Source organism: Pyxicephalus adspersus, chromosome 8 (assembly GCF_032062135.1).
Source record: "Pyxicephalus adspersus chromosome 8, UCB_Pads_2.0, whole genome shotgun sequence".
NCBI classification, from domain to species: Eukaryota; Metazoa; Chordata; class Amphibia; order Anura; family Pyxicephalidae; genus Pyxicephalus; species Pyxicephalus adspersus.
In genome coordinates, this window is record NC_092865.1 from 48,564,368 (window position 1) to 48,582,882 (window position 18,515).

The window sequence follows — 18,515 nt, forward strand, 5'->3', positions numbered from 1 at the left end:
ACTATAGCAGGATGTGTCTCAGCAAGGATCTCATGGCACGACCATTAGGACCTAAGTCAGCATCTGAAAAAAAAACTTTTGTCAGTAAGAAAAGATTTAACCCGTAGATGGAATCAATTCTCAGCCAAACAGATCAGTAAGAAGCCATGTCACTGCTTTCTTTTAAATTGATTGGCTGATTTTTTTTAATACGGAGCCAACCCACAAATAAGCCCTCTGCGTATTCCCTTATAAGCCGAAACAGATGTCAGAATAATACAATAAAATTTTCTCTTGTATTTTGATTTCTCTAAGGATTTGCCTTCTATTTATGAATATTCCACCAATTCTCACAAAGGGTCCTCCAAAACACCACTACAGCCTTACAAATTGGGAACAATTGGCATTCTGCTCAGCGAGCCCCCCGGAGACGTGCGCTGCCTCATTACTACAAATAAAGTTTGATGCACAAAAACCAGATTTGCAAATTTTCTATCTGGCTGGAATACTCATTGCTAAAGAAACCCCCAGCAACCCCCACCCCCTGATCATTGCTTGGAGGAACCCTGATTGTGAAGATCAATAACACCTCTTCTGCAGGACGGACCCCCATTTTTTACACCTGCCCCCCATGTCCTCCATAATGTCACATAAGCGGCAAGGTAGCATGCAGATTATTACATATTTCAGTATGTGTAGTGCAAGTTGGCTATTCAGCAGGGTGACTGTCCTTTTTTTTCAAATCAGTTAAGCAATGCTGATTGGTCACTAACACCCCCTTCTCCACCAAACAGCTGATCAGAAAGTTAATGGGCATGTTCACACTGATGATGTCATCACCTCCTGTCCCAGCAAGCTCCCAGTGTGATCTTGTAAGCACTGTGCATTAATGTAAAGATGGACTGGTTCACTGATCTACCTTTCCCTAAGACTGCACAAAGCTACTATAAAAACAGATTTGAGTATTCACAATGGGTGAATTTAGAATACATTTGATGATATTTATTAAAGAAAGTAACTAGAACGAGAGCAGGACAATCCTTGTATTGGAGTGGGTGACATTAATTGAATGTGAAGCATGACAGGCACTTATTGATGAGCACTACCCTCCTGGTATTTGATATATTTGCATCTTTCCTTCATTTGCGAGTCCAATACAAACAAATCTTCATATAATATATATATATAATTATATTATACATGCTACTGTACAGTTATATTACATGTTTGCCTATTTTTTTAAACAGATTTTTGTGTTTTTTTATTTAAAATGTATTATTATATTTATTAAATATTGGACATATTTCAGTGAATTATGCCTAAAAATTATAGGCCTACGATGTAAAATAAATTTCCATGCAAAAAATATGTAACGCTTTTTGCATGGAAATACGGAAATAATTAGAACTCTAGGGGGGTTAAGTAAAAGATTCATCTCCAATAAACTTCTATGGGATTTCAAATAGACATTGGTATTATTGAACTTTTATGAAACCTCACCTGACTTTAAAGATATCTTTAATATCTACACAATGCACACATTCGATTGTGCTACAAATGTTCATTTGCTGCCAAACGGACATTCAATTTTGCATCAATGTTCACCCAACAGCAACATTCACTTTCAACTCAATAGTATTCAACTGGTGCCATACATACATCTCCCCGTGATTTATTCATAACTTTTGACTTAATACATAAATGTCATGTAGGCTGCATGGTGAGAAGAGAGAGAAAGAAGAGAGGAGAAAATGATGGGCAGATAAAGTAAAAGGTGTGGAGATATTGGGAACACGAGAGAGGGAAATTGGTAGAGAAACTAAGAGAGAAGTAAGAGAAGGTGTAGAGGAGAGAGGATGAGATTTAGAATGACTACAAATAGCTAGGAGGGAGGGAAGAGAGTAGTAAAAGAGAAGGAAGGAAAAAGAAGGAAAGAAGGAAAGAAAGAAAGAAAAAGAGATGGACAGGAACAATATGAGAGAGAACCTGGTAGAGAAATGAAAAAGGAAGAGAAGATGGAAAGGGGAGGTTTAAAGAGACCAGTGACTGCCAGGGACGGAAGAGAGAGAAGGGAGAAGAAAGAGAGAGAAGGAATGGAGATATAGGGCAGAAAGATAAATATTAAGATGAAGGCACAGGGAGAGAAAGTAAGAAAGAAGAAAAGAAGGTAGAGAGAAGAGAGGAAGAAAATTAAAGAGACTAGTGATTGCCAGATATGTGCGAGAGATGGAGAAAAAGAAACTGTAAGAGAAAAAAGGAAGAGAGAGAGAGAATATGATAGAAGGAAAGAGAGTGATAGGAAAAGACAGAAGGAAAAAGAGAAAGAGGGAGAGGGGGTCTGAAGGAGTAAAAGGGGGATAAAGATGGGAGACAGTGTAAGTGTAAGTGGGGAAGGGAAACAGAGAATGATGGCAGGGTGGAGAGAGGAGTGATGTAAAGAGAACACTTATTGTGAGGGATGGGTGGAAATTAGAGTGAGATCAAAATGTAGAAGTGAGAAAGAGAGGAAGGGGAGAAGACTGATAGAAAAGGAGGAATATATAAAGAGGACAGATGGAAGTTAAATAGAAAGAGAAAGTAAAAAGAGAGGAAGAGAGAGAAAAAGAGGGAGTGTAAGGAAACTGAAAGTGAGGTGAAGATAGGAGTGATATAAGATTTAAAGAGACCACTAATTGCAAGAGAAGGGAATAAATTAGAGTGAAATTGGTAGAGAAACTACAGGGGAGGGTTAGAGGGGAGTAGAGAAAGTGGAAGATCAGGAGTAAGTGAGAGGGAGAAAGGTATATTGTCAGGGATGCTAAAAGGAATTAGAAGGAAGAGAGAAAAGGGAGGAAAAAAGAAGGATAGAGAAACAAAAAGGTAAGTAAAACAGTGGAAGATTGTTAGGGATACAGAAGAGAATGAAAAGGTGGAAAGGGCAGATGAAGGAAAGAGAGAGGAATAACAAATTAATGAAAGTAAAAACGGCAAAGGAAGGAAAGGACAGGAATGAAAGAAAAAGTGTCAGATCTGAGCGAGAGGGGAAAAGAGAAGCAAGAATAAAGAAATATAAACTACCTACATAAAGCTACTTTATTTTTTTGTTTATGCATCTGGTCAATTCCTCTATTCCTCTTAGAGACTTAAAAAGGAACGTTGATCTGGACCATAGGTTTGTGTTTATCAAGTGATCGGGCAATAAACTGCATTCATTGTATGAGTTCTCAATATTCCTGCTTGAAAATGTATTATGAAATCTTGTTGGATTTTAAAATATATGCAAACCCTAACAATGAACTTTTCTTATTTGCTACTTTTTGGTATCTCAGTGTAAGTGTGAAATATACCTGATCCATCTAAAAATCTTGTGAACTGATAACTTCCTGTGCTGCACTCTTATCAGTTATCATGGTTCCCAGCTATTTTGCTACTTATATGTACCTACCTCCATGTTACAGAGAAGCGATAAGAGACAGAACTGGACAGAACTATCTGTAGTTCTGTCCAAGGGGGCAACGCTGCTTCTTCATTGACACGGTACAGTGAATGTTACCACCTTAGGGCAGGATCGTCTTTACAAATACAGAAAAAATATTAAACAGGACTGCAAGCTTCAATATATTACATTTTTGTTTTTGGTTTTGTGACACTTTACTAAATTGCATTATATACATACTGTACATGGTTTAAAAGTCATAAAAGTTTATCCAGTCAAAAGTCAGGGAGTGAAGTGCAGCAATTCACAGCAATTAAGTCAAAGTCATTCTTCACTGTCTGGGCTTTGATAATCTGAAATGTGATTGGTTGCTATAAGATATAAGATTTTGCATTTGCTCAATTTTCTCTGTTTTGCTTCATTAAACATAGCCCAAGAGAAGTAGATGATACAATACAGTAGGGGTGGTAGCCTCCTCTGTGTTATGCCTGAGACTTTATTAGAAGAGGCAGTAATATATAACCCATTGTTCACATTTTTTCCCATATCAGCCCTTTATGATCCCTCTTGTGTCAGTTTTTGTTTTTTTTTAGCAAAATGAGTTTCCTGCCTGATCTAGTGACCAAATATATTTTCCCTCTTGAAGCAGAAGAGGTTAATGTTTAGAATCTGCTTTTCTGACATCAAACATATAGAGGAGAAAGATGAATACGTACCCCAAATTACATCACAAGGAGCTCCATCATTGGGCCAGGGGAGGTATAAATAAGGGAGGCAGGAGGCTGGAATAGCACAGAGGAGTCAGCATAGCCACCACAGCTCACAGCCTGTCCCTGACTACTGGAGCCAACTGACTGGAGAGAAGCAGACAACACACTGCACAGGTAATACCCCCATGTCCCTGACCTCCTGCCTGACACTACAAGACTGCCCCAGCAGGGAGAAAGATTTCTGCCAAATACTACTTTATAGTGAGGGAGACTTGGCTTGTAGCTATGTAATCCTTTGTGCATTGTGTGTGTACAAGTGTGTGCTCCGAATAGAAAGAAGGAAAGAAAGAATTAAAAGAGAGTAAAGGACAAAGAAGAAATGATTCATTTGACATTTTTCTAAAGAAAAACTTGTTGAAGATTAGACAGACAGACAGACAGGACAGGACAGGACAGGACAGAATATTAAAAATGAAAGATAGACAGACAAAAAAGGATAAAGAATACATTAAATAGAAGAAATATAAGAGAGAGGAAGACAGACAGATAGATAGATAGATAGATAGATAGATAGATAGATAGATAGATAGATAGACAGATAGATAGTTAGATATATAGAAAAATGAAAAAGACAGACAAAAAAAGGATAAAGAATACATTAAATGGATAAGAAATAAAGATGTTGATTGTTAAGAAAGAAGAAATATAAGAGACAGGAAGACAGATAGATAGATAGATAGATAGATAGATAGATAGATAGAATATTAAATATGAAAGATATATAATCAAAAAGAGGACACAGGATACATAGATAGATTAGAAATAATTAAAGATATCCCGAATGCTAAGAAATAAGACAGTTAAGATACAAAAAAAGTGATAGATAGATAGATAGATAGATAGATGCAATTTTTTTTCATTGTTCTAAACCTGTGAGAATTATAGACAGCTCATATAATAGTGTTGTTGCACAGAAATCAAATTCCATCATTTCACCAATTTGACAGGTAAAAAAAATCTATCAAGGGAAACATAATACATATCCCATGTTGGCTGTAACTTAACTTTTATAGGAAAATCACTCTTCATTGGTATTGGCTGAATGCTGTTGCTGTAATTTAGTTCTACAGAAGAATTTAGTTGAGGGTTTTATATACCAGGATACAAGGGGTATTAACTTATCCAAATTATTCTCTACAGAAGCAATATAGTTATTGCTGTACGTATAGGTATGTATCTGATAATATTACTAATGCTTTGAATGTACATTTGTTATAAACCATCCCTGATCATTCATATTGAAAAAATATTGAATATATTTTATATTGAATAAGTGAGCAACATTTAGAAACCTAAATACACCTGGTCCGAATTAGCTACTATGAACATTCTTCTTTATTATGCCATGTGACATACAGGATTACTGTTACTATTAATCAAGTTGCCCATTATATGATGTGACATCTTATTTGAAGAATTACTCAGAATTACATATCCAATGTCTGAATATTCATTTTTTGTGTTGTCTGCAATATGTTTATGTCTGAAATGTTTTATTAGAAGCAACAAAAATCAATTTCCAGACATATTTATTAATGCAAGGGCAAGATCATGTGTTAAAGGGTCTGTAACATCTGGAATATAATCAGATTCTACTCTTTCATTCAATGAAAGACAGCTGCGCCTTACATGACTTGGGTTTTGTGCACATTGCATGGCAGTCTTTCCTATAAATGAAAGGAGAACAACTTTCTGTTCAAAAAGTCACTCTGCAGTTCATACAGTAAGGGGGTAAATTAAAGATATACCTTATTAATGTATATTTAATAGCCCTAGTTGATTCAAAACTAATCATTGCACCAAACTGGTCCAGTCCGCTCTTGTCATTCTAAATCCCTATTGGCTGATAGAAACATTGCAGAATAAGCATTATTCTATGATGTATAAAGATTTGTAACTGTCAGTATCCATCCCTAACCTAAAACACCATCAGCTTGAGCTAGTCCTTTGTGGAAGGTAACTCTCTGCACTGGATCCTTTACATTATCCTATAATACCTATTTTTTGCAACTCATAGCTTGTGACGTACATGTCTATATATCTCAATTAGGTGATACAGCATATTGATCCTCAACTAAGTGGATAGGATAAACACTTTAGCTTATTCTAGCCCAAGGCAGTCTTTGCACAACCCTATAAAAACAAATGAAATGACAGATATGATTGGGTTTTACAGAGGTGTAAAAAAAAGTTTTTCTGATCACCAGAATGAAAACCTATCAAAGAACAAGATTTAAGAAAATGTTGGAAAATGTCTGTAACCAACAGTATTCTGGGAGATTTTAGATGTTTGTCCACCAAAGTCCTTAAGCTGGAAGATGAGCAGATGTCTCATACCCCTTTGTTTTGTTTTACTTCCTACTACATCATTTATACCTAAATTATTGATATGTGCATTACCTTTAAATCTGTAAACTGTGTTCCACAGTTTTGCCATGAAGTCTCAAATTTTCTCTTGCAACAGCATCAAAATTGTAAAATAAAAAAGCCCACCAGACTAAAACCTTCAGTACATTCTGGCAGCTGGGTAGGGATGGCAAAAGTCTTACTAATGAGGCTCATTAGGTTCAATGAAAAATTGGAACTACAGTATCATCTCCTCAATACTTAATACTAGTTTTAGGTGGACTTGCAATTTTATTTTGCTCTTGGCTTGGGTTCTCGGGGAAGATTTTCTATCTTTTACCTGTCTGGATTAAGAAGAATCTCTCCACATCCCCTGCTTGTCTTTGCACTGGGCAGTGACTGGTAGAATTTGCCCTGTTAGGTCTTTCAAGGAAAACTTTTGTAAGACAAATGTAGGAGATGCCATTGCCCCATTCTTAAATTGCAGATTATCATGCTGATTCTCTGGGTTCAGTCTACGAAGGATGCAGATATGGACTTCATGCTGCATACTGGCTTGTTGCAGGGCTGGTGCTCTACTTAGAATTTGTTGGAGCCAAAGGCAGCCAGGCAAGCATGGGGGACTACCATTGAAGTTGGCTTCTTTTAGTTGCCTGGCTCTCATGGTTACGATTTGACTTTTTTAAGTCTCTTACCTGAAACAAAAATAAAGATAAATAATTCAAACACTTGTTCTGACTCATTTACAATATACTTGTTCATCTATTATTTTTAATAACTAATGTCAGCCCTATACTTTTCTCAGGATAGAATCAGGATTGGGTAATTTCACATGATAATGGGTGTGATAGAAAATTAAGGAAAAATGTAAAATTATTTTAAAGATTTTGAAACAAAATAGCTCTGTTTGCTAAGTGCACTGTAGGAAACTCTGGTAAAGAATGGGCATAAAGCTTCTGCCCTGATCTCACTCAAGTTAATGGACTATTAGCTCATGTCTGCATGACTCTAAATTCTTATTCTTACCAATGACATCCTCTTCTTTTTCTTTCTGTAAATTGGATAATTCAACCTTTCTCATGCTTGAAATATTTTTGAGGTCCCTGGGAACCCTAATATAAACCATTTCATCTGTGATTAATGGTAAAGATGCCCATTATATTGGCATTTATAAAAAAGAAAACCCACATTACAGTGGTGGTCACCCACTTTGCAGGCAGATAAAAAGATATCTGTTCCATACCACTCGCTGTTTTTGCCAAGTAGTGTTGCATCTGGAAGGCAACATCAGATGGAGGGTAATCAGCTGCAACTCAATAAATCCTTAGAGAATAGCAGATATTGGCATTGAAAGCTGTGCAAGCAGTTCTATTTGAAAGCAGTGAATCTGACACTTACTGAAACATTCCTTGGAGAATCTTCCATGACCATGTGTTTCAGTGGTGGTAATTGATTTTTCACCAGTGAATGTTTCAGTGAATGTTTGCACCCCCAAAGGTGCTGGTTCTGTGTAGGTTCTCATTTAGCTAGGTCATGATGGAGCTAGTAATAAGTAGACTTAGTAAACTTGGTCTGTTAAAAACTAATTGAAGCTGCTTCCTCATTTTTAAAGAATTAAAAAAATGCAAGATGCACATAATAAAACACATATCTCTACTTTTTAGGTCATTCTAAGCTTTGGTTCATTTTCTTCAAAACTGTCCCATACCTACCTGGTCTGAGTTTGCAAATAGCTTTCAACTCATAGTATTGAAACACACTACTGAAAAACGATTATCAAAGGCAATGATGTAATTGGAAAAAAAGTAATTGTACAATTACACAATATGACTTACAGTTCCATTTGAATAATGCAAAAACTATTCATCATCCAGCTAATGTTCCCATTGAGCTTTTTGGCATTCTCAGTATTTCCAATCGGGAATGCCAGTGTTGCAGGAATTTATTGATCAGAATAAAATGTTGAAATGGGACTTGTTAGAATTTGTGCAGGATTAAATATTCTTTCATTTGAGAATTCCCAGCACTGAGGATCCCGATATACCATTATGTCTATCTAAAGGTAAAATGTTTTCGATGCAATAGAAAAGGATTGTTAGCACCAAAGGCTAGAATGCTAAAATGTAAATGCCTTCAGCAACAAAGATTGCAGGTTTTGCCTATTTTTCACTCCTTTCCTCCCTTCTTTGCCTGCTTCTCAACTAAGTCTTGCTTGGGTGGAACAATGGCACTGGAAAGACATATTGCATACAAGCTGCACTAAGGTCATATCATTGTGGCATTGCGAGGATTTATTGGTAGCACTGGGGGAACATGGTGGTACGGGGGACATAATGGTGACACTGGGGGTACTTAAAAATACTAAAATGACAGACAGCAATATAATGTGGAGCCAAAGGCAGCCAGGCAAGCATGGGGGGCCACCATTGATGTTGGCTTCTTTTAGTTGCCTGGCTCTCATGGTTAAAATTTGGCTTCAGTGCTTTTTAAGTCTTTTACCTGAAAAAAAGATAAACAATTCAAACACTCCTTCTGATTCATTTACAATATACTTGTCCATTTAATATTTGTAATAACTAATGTCAGCCCTCAGACTTTTCTCAGGATAGAATCAGGATAGGGTAATTTCACCTGATAATGGGAGTGATGGAGATTTTAAGAAAAAATGTAAAATTATTTTAAAAGATTTTGAAACAAAATAGCTCTGTTTGCTGAAGTGAACTGTAGGAAACACTGGTATAGAATGGGCATGACACTTCTGCTCTGATCTCACTCAAGTTAATGGACTATTAATTAATGTAATGCATTATATTATATTGCATACAAGCTGCACTAAGGTCATATCATGGTGGCATTGCGAGGATTTAATGGTAGCTCTGGGGGAACATGGTGGCACGGGGGGGACATAATGGTGACAATGGGGGTACTAATACTAAAATGATGGGCAGCATTATGTTGTGGAGGAATTTAATGAAGGCACTATGATGGAGGTAGGGGGAGGGCCCACAAATTACAAATGCAAGAGTGAGTTTTACTGACCACCATTGTAAGTTTTGAATTTAGACATGAGTTTCAGCAGCACAGCATTAAAATACAAAAGCAGTCAACACAAGTCCTTACAGTCAGATTAGGCCATATGTTGGGTGCCCAGACACAGCATAAGGTTTGCACACATGCCCATCCCATGTTCCTTCTCCCTCCCTGTCCATCTTACTGAGATTCAGCAGATTGTCCAATTAGGGGGAATTTTCAGATTCTAAGTAAAGTCAATGGATTTGAGACACCGGCTCTGATGAGCCTGATGAATGGCACAGCATGTTATCTATCCTCATTGATCTGAAAAGGGGTAAACAAAAAATCTATAGACGGATCTTCACTCAGCCAGGTTCTCCCTATTATACCATTTGCTGTTCCAGGGAGGCTTTCGAAAAACATCTTCACCGTATTAACTTCCAGAAATGGGTTCATTAAGTAAGAGCTCCGCTCAGCACCGTTACAATTTAAAGTGAGCCTACGTGCACAGAAATGCGAAAGATGCAATTGATCAATATTCTTAAAGACGCAGTGAAAAAAGCTTTATATGAAGCTGCAGGAGCTTGATCTGTTTTGTGTTGGCTCTACAGATCATTAGTATCATATTATGGTGAACAGACACTACATTTTTAAAGTGGAACTAAACCCCCAGACCAAATGAAAAATATTGGGCCATCGGGAGCTTTTTGCTATATTGTGTAAGTTTGCTCAACATCTAGGCTCATCATGGCAGCCTTACATGGCCAGCAGATTCCTTCCAACGATGCAACATGCACGCTTCTCTCCATCTCTGGTGCTTCAGTCTTCACTCTTCTTCTGGGTTCTGAATCTTCTGCTATCTTTATTTTATTTTATTTATTTATCTTTATTAGACAAAATGGTGTGACTTTGTTCTTCCAAGACAGTACCCTAAACCATCTAAGAAAAATAAAAAAAAATATATACGATGCGGTTTTTCAGAAGCATAAATATGGCTTTCTATGTTCCCCTAACATATTATTATTACCTGTGGCTCCTACCAACAGAAACTTCATTTTTCTACTTCTATTATTTTTGTATAGTTTTAGTTTCAAAAGTAACTAAAACTTTATAGGACTGCCAGGGGTGGTTTCAAGGATCAGATTTTATTCCTCTGACTTTTCCTATTTTCCAAAAGAAAAAAAAGTTACTGTAACTATATTTTGGTATCTCAATCTAAGACCATTGTATGATGACAACTCTACTACCGGTATGTGATTTCCCTGCACATTGAACAGCGTTGTCATTCTATTACAGGAAAGTAAGAATAAACTGCGTGTGCCGGCCAAATCAGGCAATAAAAATAGTTGTTAAAATTTTATTTGTTTACCTGTTCTGTGAAATCTGAATGCTTGGCCTGGGTAATATCTCAATTAGAAAGCAGTACATCTGGCATTAACTGGTGGAGGACCAACCAAAATCAAACATTCTCTGGTCTCCGGAGGACCAACCAAAATCAAACATTCTCTGGTCTCCGGAGGACCAACCAAAATCAAACATTCTCTGGTGGAGGACCAACCACTTCCATTGAAAACAAATGAACCTGCAAGACTCTCGTTAAGAAAATATAAAGTGAATGTCAGTTATATTGCTTTATAAATAATGTAGACTCCTATAGCCCTTTTTCTCTTCTTTATGTTTCAGCCTTTAAAACAACAAGCTGAAGCCTATATATTGACTTTGTAACAAGTATATAAACCTGATTTCTTCTTCTGTTACAGCACAGACTTAATAATATCTATTGTCACCGATAAAACTTGATGAAATCCATGATTCATAATTAAAAGAATTTACCAGGAGCAAATTCTTGTCCTTGATCTCTGGGGACATCAGACATGTCCCTAGAAAAATCCCTGATATTTATAACTAAGTAGCTGTAGCATGCCATTTCTCTGTATCAGCAAATTAAGATCACTTATCCCCTATTAATATTGTGTACATTAGGTGATGCATATTTAAGAGCTGCATTTTAAATGCAAATAATACACATATTAGGTATATGATGCACCTACCCAGCATCAAATGGCAAATCATTTCATATGTTGCTAACCATGGAAATAATTAACAGCAAAGCCCAGCGATGTGTGGATGAATAACATAAAATTATTTAATTATAGATTATGGCAATAAAGTCTCATTTAGATATATCAATAAATGCTTTTCCCTTTCTAAACTTTGATGCACTGTAGACTGCAAGTTAAATGTTAGCACCTGCACTCCTTGCATTAAAACAAATAAATGTAATTATATATTATTTATTACAGGGCTACATTATTTTTGTCTGGAGTTTACCTTTAGGTTCCTCTGCCATTAATAATAGCAGCTAAAACCTGGTTTCGCTGTCACTGTGATTTAGGATTTTCGGATAATCTCTACAGATAAAATTACAGTGTGCGGTGCGTTGTGGAGGCAGGTTTAAGTGTTGCATGTAATTGGGATGATGTGTAATAATTATATGCAAATCAAGCTATGTTCTTAAAAGCTGTAGGTTTACTCATTGCTGTTTCAGTGATAATAATTTCCACAGAGATGAGCTGATCTGCAACAACATCGTCCTTACTGTGCAGGTTATAAAATACCAAAATATGAAATCTCAGATATCGCTGAAATTGACCAATCACAAGCTTGCACTCATTTTATAGCCAACTCTCAGAATCGTTAGCTGGAGTTTAACTGGCTGCTGAATGCATTGCCTTCATTGATCGCCTCTGATAATAAACCCAATCTCCAAAGTCTTATATAAGCTTTTACATATCATTCTACATTAATAGTTATTTTCAATGATTTCCCAGTGGTGTGCAATAAAATAATACCTAGTGATCCTACCTTCTTGTTATAGGGTGACAATGCTCTGTCCTCCTTACTCCCTAATTGCTCTGTTTGTTGTCACTTTGCCACATATGCTTCCGGAGAAGACCATGGGACCATGCTAATGCTTTTTGCATGTGCATTTTCCACCATGGCATATGCATGTATATAGAAAGTTACAACAATGACGCTAGAGGGGATCAGCAGCACTGAGTTGGGAGAAGGATGAAAATGTAGGTGAAAGATCTGGGAACTGGGTTTGAATACAAATCTATGGCCTACATTTGTATATATTTTTATTTTTATATGTTTAAATGCTGATATACATCCATAGTTGTATTCCTATATAACTATACAAATTTTTAATTATCAGGTATCCTGTAAAAGAAATAACTTTTAAATAAATTGACACAGAAGGTGTTTTTTGTTTCATTATTTGAGAGTCATTTTAAGTGGAAGGTTTGCTGTATTTTTTGTTTTTTGTGTCTTGCAGTTGCGATGACGTCCACTTGGTGGCTGCTGCTTTTAGGAGCTTCACTGTCGCATATGGCGGTGGCACAGGAGCAGCCTTTGCCTGATGACGAGGACACATTGGTTGATGATGAAGGAGATTTTAGTAGTACACTGAGAAGAGCACAGGGGGTGCTAATCCGCAATATTCTAAGGAGGATTGAAGAGGAACAAACTGAGAAAGGTGGGCAAGACCCTATGGGCAGGCTTTATTTACAGGGTGTTTGGGGTGTGCCCTTTGCTTCATTCTGACTTGGAGTTTATACTTTGGATCTGATTTATTAAAGCTCTCCAAAATTTGAGAAGATAGACTATCATGGTAAAATGTGGGTGATCCAGCAACGCTGGAATTGATCTGGTGCAGGATTGAAAACATTTGCCTAATAATAGCCAATACATTTTAGGAATTTCATTTTAGGTTTGCTGGATCACCCAGGTTCTCCTATCTTCCCCAGTCTTAGAGAGCTTTATTAAATCAGAAACTTTGCTTATTGAATCCTACTTTCTGATTAGTGACTCAAAGTATTTATGCTCCAGACATCCAGGAAAATACCATTTCTCTTCAGTCCTTTGAGGGACATAGGATCCAATACACTACCATGGATTATATAGCACCACCTAAAGCAGGAATAGAAACTTAGCTAAACTGGGCTTCGTACTGGATCCAGTGTCCCACAATTGAAGATAAATTGATAGATGTTTTGTACTTGTGATAAAATCCCTTTCTGGAGCCAATTGTGGGACACAGGATCCAATATAGTGCCACTGGGTAAATAGCGCTGCCTACAGAAGGAATGGACACCAGCTAAACTGGGAACTGTATTGGATCTTGTGTCCATCAATGGGCTTCAAAAAATGATTTTGCTCACCCTATTTTTTTTATAATCCACTTAAGGGATTCAGCACAGCATATTGTTTAGCTTAAAGTCCAATTCTCTGGTAGAAAGTTCTATATATTCAGTGATATTGTATTGGATCATGTGTCTCCCAATAGATTCCAAATGGGATTTCACTATAAGTACAAATCCTGTTTCTTTATCTTCCATTGAGGGACACTAGCTTCAATACAGCACCTAGTTTATCTTAGTGTCCATTTCTTCTGTACTTGGTGCTATATAACCCATTGTACTGTATTGGATCCTGTGTCCCTTCGTGAACTCAGATAAAGGAATTTTACATGAAGAAAACTATATTTCTATAGAAGATCCAATGCTGACTCAGAAGATACTGGATTCAATTGTATAATACTGATCCAGCAGCTTCAGTTGGCCACAAAAATAAAAATGGATCTAAGAAACAACAAATAAAATACATAACAGCATGCAAAAAAACAATAAAAATGTACCAATACTTCTTTTGGTAATTGATAAAGTTAAAAATATGAGTAAAACCCCATATCTGGTTTCCATTGATATCTTTGTCCCTGCTGGGGTGATTCATCTTCTCTGTGTGTTCTGGAGAACATTGTCACTGAGACAGAATGCAAGGGGCAATCTAAAATATTTATGGTTGCCACCAGAACATGGAGAGTCCAATGGGGTTACATGTTCTAGCCTACACTTGGAGCGATTTACTCTTGCTTCCTGTTGTTTCTGAAGGACAGGAAGTGAAGATAAGTGAAGTTAGATGTTTAAATAATACATTGTTTTATTCCAACTTTAAACTGAGCAGCTCCATTGATTAAAAAAGTTGGAAAACCAATTGATCTTGATACAAAAGGCACCTGTTGTAGATGGTAAAGGTCCAATATTGACAATAATATACTGAATAGGTCTTGACTTTTGCAGACTCTGACTCCCCTGCTCTGGAATGGATCTCCAAACGGCAGCACCCGGGTAAAAGACTCTTTGAAGAGGTAGAGAAGAGACAACACCCAGGCAAACGAGAGGAAGGAGATTGGTATCTGGAGCTACCCAAGAGGCAACATCCCGGGAGAAGATCCCTTTTCGGAGATCAGCTCCTCGATAGTTCAAACCCTCCTTTGGGCCTTCTGACTGACGTCTCCAAGAGACAACACCCCGGCAAACGTGGATTGGCCTATGCTAAGCGCCAACATCCAGGCAAAAGGGGTTATGATGAGGAGGAAGATATGGATTTTGGAGACTTCCAAGAAGTAGACAAACGCCAACATCCAGGTAAGAGGTACCTAGATCAAGAGAACTTTGACTATGTTCCACCATGTGAAGGACCAGACCCGTTCAACTGCAGCAAAGGAAGTCTTTTGTTGGAGCTTCTAGACAATGTCAACAGGGGACGAGTGGAGGAAAAGCGACAGCATCCTGGAAGGAGATCAACTTGGGAAGCCGAGGTCCCTGTAGCTCAAGAATAATTAGTCCTCAAGTCCTCCGACTAGTCAAAGAAACACCTTCAACGACCCCTTCACTATTGGAAAACTGACACCTTCAACCATAACTCCAAATGTGCTATCCCATGATTCTAAATAAATTTACTACCAGCACTGTGTCTTTAGGGCACCAAGACATGCAACGTCACTGTGTTCTGGTGTAAGATGGTGAAATCCAGATCCAAAACGTACCCCAAGTCAGTCCACCCCATTAGGGTCCAACTAGATATTGCTATTTAAAGTGCTGTTTCACTGTATTTCCAATAAGTATTTGTTTCTAGTCCTGTTTTATTGGTTTTGTCTTATCTGCGGGTCAGGATCCATCTTTTGTGTCATAAATTCACATCAGGTCTTTAACGGATGTGCAATAAAATGGTATTGGAACCTTTCAGCATATTTTATAAATTCATGTTCATTCTGTCAATTAGTATTTAGACCGAATTCTCTTTTATTTAATGAAACATAGAATCAGTCAATGGATGATCTTGATTGCTGGTAAGTTTCCAATAATTCAATAATATTATATCCTGTCGGACGGGGCAGACATATGAAGTACAATGTGTACCGCAGCAGAAGTTCCAGTACCCTCCTTAGCCACAAGGGGCCCCCACAGGCATCCCAAGTCAATTCAGCATACGAGCCCTGAATCAGTTCTGTACAGGTACCCACTGTTGGCTAAATCTCCCACTGTACAGAAATATACTTAAGCTTCCATTATAGAAGTTGCTTTTATTTTTTTCCAAAGCTTCATAATTGACAAGTTGACCCCCCCTTTTACCTATCTGCCTTTAAAAGACCCCTTAATCATCTTCCTCATGTCCCCTTCCTAGTAGGTATTGTCATCTCTGTTATTTTTGGGGCATTATTACTTATTATTTTGTCATAGTCATTGGGTCACTGGAACAGGAAGAAAAGAGGGAATCCCCAAATTGGGACACAGGCAGGAATTACAACCAGACCGTGGTTTTAGGTCTTTTCGTTTGGAGTTCCACCTAAACTATTGCTGTGCAGGGCGGTCCAAGCATCAATTCTATCAACAGGAACCCCAATTTGTCTGAGAAATCTGAGGGCTCTGGCTAGACCTGATTCAGACCTTTCAAATATGGCGATCAGTTACCACATTTAGCTTTACTTTGGCACGAAGTTTTAAGGAACCTCCATTCTTCACTTTCATAAGCCTGATTGCTAGCAGTTAGAATCTACTCCTATTTTGTTTAACATGGCAATCGGGTTTCTAAAAAATAGAGAACAGTTTTCTGATCTCAACTTTTAAAATAACAAAACCCATCATCCTCATGTGGCTGGGTGCAATGACAATGATTCACTGCAGGTGGCAGTATTGTACAGCAATCAAATTCAATTTATCGGTGAGGACAATAAATTATGATTTCTGATTGGCTGGGTATCACAGCTATTTTCTAACCTATTAATTAATTACTAAAACATTAATTTGCACATACAACCTAAGGTCACTTCTCAATGTACATCTGACCAGTCGGTTTCCCCAATGCAGCAGAATTTGTATGTTAATTCATCTAGACATGGTCATCTTGTCCAGCAGATTATTCCCTAGTTTCACGAGATTGGCGCTCAGAAGCTCACATTTCCCTAGGGCCAGTTGATGCTGCGTGTAAATTCTCTAATGTGTAAAGAAACAAGACAATGGAATTAAAATAAAAAACGTAATTGCAGTCTCCACTTTCCTGGGTATACAAAAAAAAAATCAAATGAATGTGAAAAATTATTTTTATAGACAAGGGATCTTTTGTGTTGTCGGTATAAACATGTGTATTCTGTACATAGCTATTTTATTATGGATATTGGAAGCCTGTACATATGACGCATGGTCCTTTTACCACCTGTATATGACTCAATAAAGATGCATCTAAACTGACGTCTCCACATTATATTTTGCTAGATAGGAAGACATTACTGTTTATGTCTACCCTCCAGCCTTCTGTTAAATAAATCTGCCCTCCAGCCTTCCATTAAATAAATCTGCCCTCCAGCCTTCCATTAAATAAATCTGACCTCCAGCCTTCCATTAAATAAATCTGCCCTCCAGCCTTTTGTTAAATAAATCTGCCTTTAGACTTCCTTTCAATAACTCTGCCCTTCAGCCTTACCTTCAATAAATCTGCCTTCCAGCTTTTCCTTCATTGAATCTTCCTTCCAGTTTTCTCTTTATTAAATCTGCCCTCCAACTTCCCCTTTATTAGCCATCAGACTGAGGACATCTAGAGGCAAAAATAAGTAGTGCAGAGGAAACCTTTGGATTTATTGCAATATTGCAGCAAAGGCTGGCTTTGTTATGCTGTAATTTATTGGACTAATAACGTTCATCTTGAAATTGGCACCTAAAGACCCTTTTCCTCAACTATACCCCTAAACTGTTAGGGCAAAACATCACTTTGAAATTTCCTGTTTGGTTTTCAGAACAAAACCCATAATGAGTTTCAACCTTTCCCATTTACATACTGGCTTTACATACATTTCAGAAATTCCACTGACGTCTATTTGTAGATGAAATAGTTCAGTAATAGTGGTGCACATAACAGAGAGCCCGCTATGTGTATCCACCAAGTATCCTCTTGATCCTTTAGAACTACAAGTCAATATATAGCAGTGACTCTGACATTCACCAAGAATTCCCTAGTAGATGATCTTACAGGTGCATTGCCAAAGTTTTTTAATGGCTCCTCACTAAATTTGGTGATTGTTACTGCAATTGATTATTAGGCCATTGCTAATTTGATAATGGCAATTGCAGAACTCAATGTTGGACACGATTAGTAATGAGTACTTAGTGGGGTGATCAGAGTCTGCTGGGGGAAACAATTTGCCAGCAATGCTCTATGCTTAAGTTTTATCCTGGGTAACTCTGTATAGACCCCGTCCTTTCCTTAAAGCTGGCTGATAGTAGGTGGGCATGAACGTGGACATACCGTGTTTCCCCGATTATAAGCCATCCCCATTAAATAAGCCACCCCCGATTTTTAAAAAAATAATTAAAATAAGGCACACACCCGTGAATAAGACATCCTCCGATATCCAATCCTGTGTGTGTCTCCTCGGTGCTGGCTGCAGCGCCTCTCTCCTCCTGGCTGCAGTGCAGAGCCAAACTAAAAGTAAGAAGCCGGCACACGCGCCCCCGCGATTCTGAACCAGGAAGCAAGCTGCTGATCCCTGCCCTAACAGAGATCCCTGCCCTAACGGAGTTACCTGCCCTAACGGAGATCCCTGCCCTAACGGAGTTACCTGCCCTAACGGAGATCCCTGCCCTAACGGAGTT

At 37.7% G+C, this 18,515-nt stretch overlaps 1 protein-coding gene across 1 annotated transcript; it reads left to right on the top strand.

Annotated features, from left to right (window-relative positions):
• The first annotated feature begins 4,195 nt into the window (after positions 1–4,195).
• TRH (thyrotropin releasing hormone) lies at positions 4,196–15,612 on the top strand. The gene is made up of 3 exons (XM_072420504.1): positions 4,196–4,278; positions 12,863–13,063; positions 14,667–15,612. Exons 2-3 carry the CDS (start codon positions 12,868–12,870, stop codon positions 15,206–15,208), a joined length of 738 nt encoding a protein of 245 aa, XP_072276605.1. The 5' UTR covers positions 4,196–4,278; positions 12,863–12,867; the 3' UTR covers positions 15,209–15,612.
• The last annotated feature ends 2,903 nt before the right edge of the window (positions 15,613–18,515 follow it).

Bases quoted from the DNA above. Each gene is read 5' to 3' on its own strand.
- TRH (XM_072420504.1), top strand. From the start codon at position 12,868: ATGACGTCCACTTGGTGGCTGCTGCTTTTAGGAGCTTCACTGTCGCAT. The intron at 13,064-14,666 runs GTGGGCAAGACC...TGACTTTTGCAG, and splicing joins AGAGGAACAAACTGAGAAAG to ACTCTGACTCCCCTGCTCTG.